Source organism: Eimeria mitis, genomic scaffold (assembly GCF_000499745.2).
Source record: "Eimeria mitis Houghton genomic scaffold, Emh_scaff1616, whole genome shotgun sequence".
NCBI lineage: Eukaryota > Apicomplexa > Conoidasida > Eucoccidiorida > Eimeriidae > Eimeria > Eimeria mitis.
The window spans coordinates 6,576-6,878 of record NW_013569931.1 but is presented as its reverse complement, the minus strand read 5'-3'; the positions used below and the strand labels follow the sequence as shown (position 1 = coordinate 6,878).

The following is a 303-nucleotide window of genomic DNA, read 5'->3' as shown; positions in this document are numbered from 1 at the left end:
TGCTGCAGCAATACGCCGCCCCCCCACCGGCCTAAACCCTAAACCCCAAACCCTAAACCCTAAACCCTAAACCCTAAACCCTAGAAGCTTCTTACCTTGAGCTGCGGGTGCTGAAAGCTGCTGCCTGAGAAGCCAGGAGGAGCAGCAGCATTTGCTGCTGATGAAGCAGCAGGATAAGGGTTTGCTGCTGCAACACCAGCAACATGTAGACTGGGGTTATAAAAAGTTGAAACACCTTGTCCTGCTGCTGCTGCTGCTGCTGCTGCACCTGGTGCTGCTGCTGCATGCTGCTGGTGCTGCTGC

At 55.1% G+C, this 303-nt stretch overlaps 1 protein-coding gene across 1 annotated transcript in view; it reads right to left on the bottom strand.

The window, feature by feature from the left end:
- Positions 1–303, bottom strand: part of EMH_0040560 (uncharacterized protein) — a gene marked incomplete at both ends in the record, with an annotated part of 7,168 nt that overhangs the window by 1,321 nt on the left and 5,544 nt on the right. Inside the window, 2 exon segments of the mRNA XM_013495520.1 lie at positions 3–31; positions 96–303. Coding sequence (XP_013350974.1) covers positions 3–31; positions 96–303 — 237 coding nt within the window.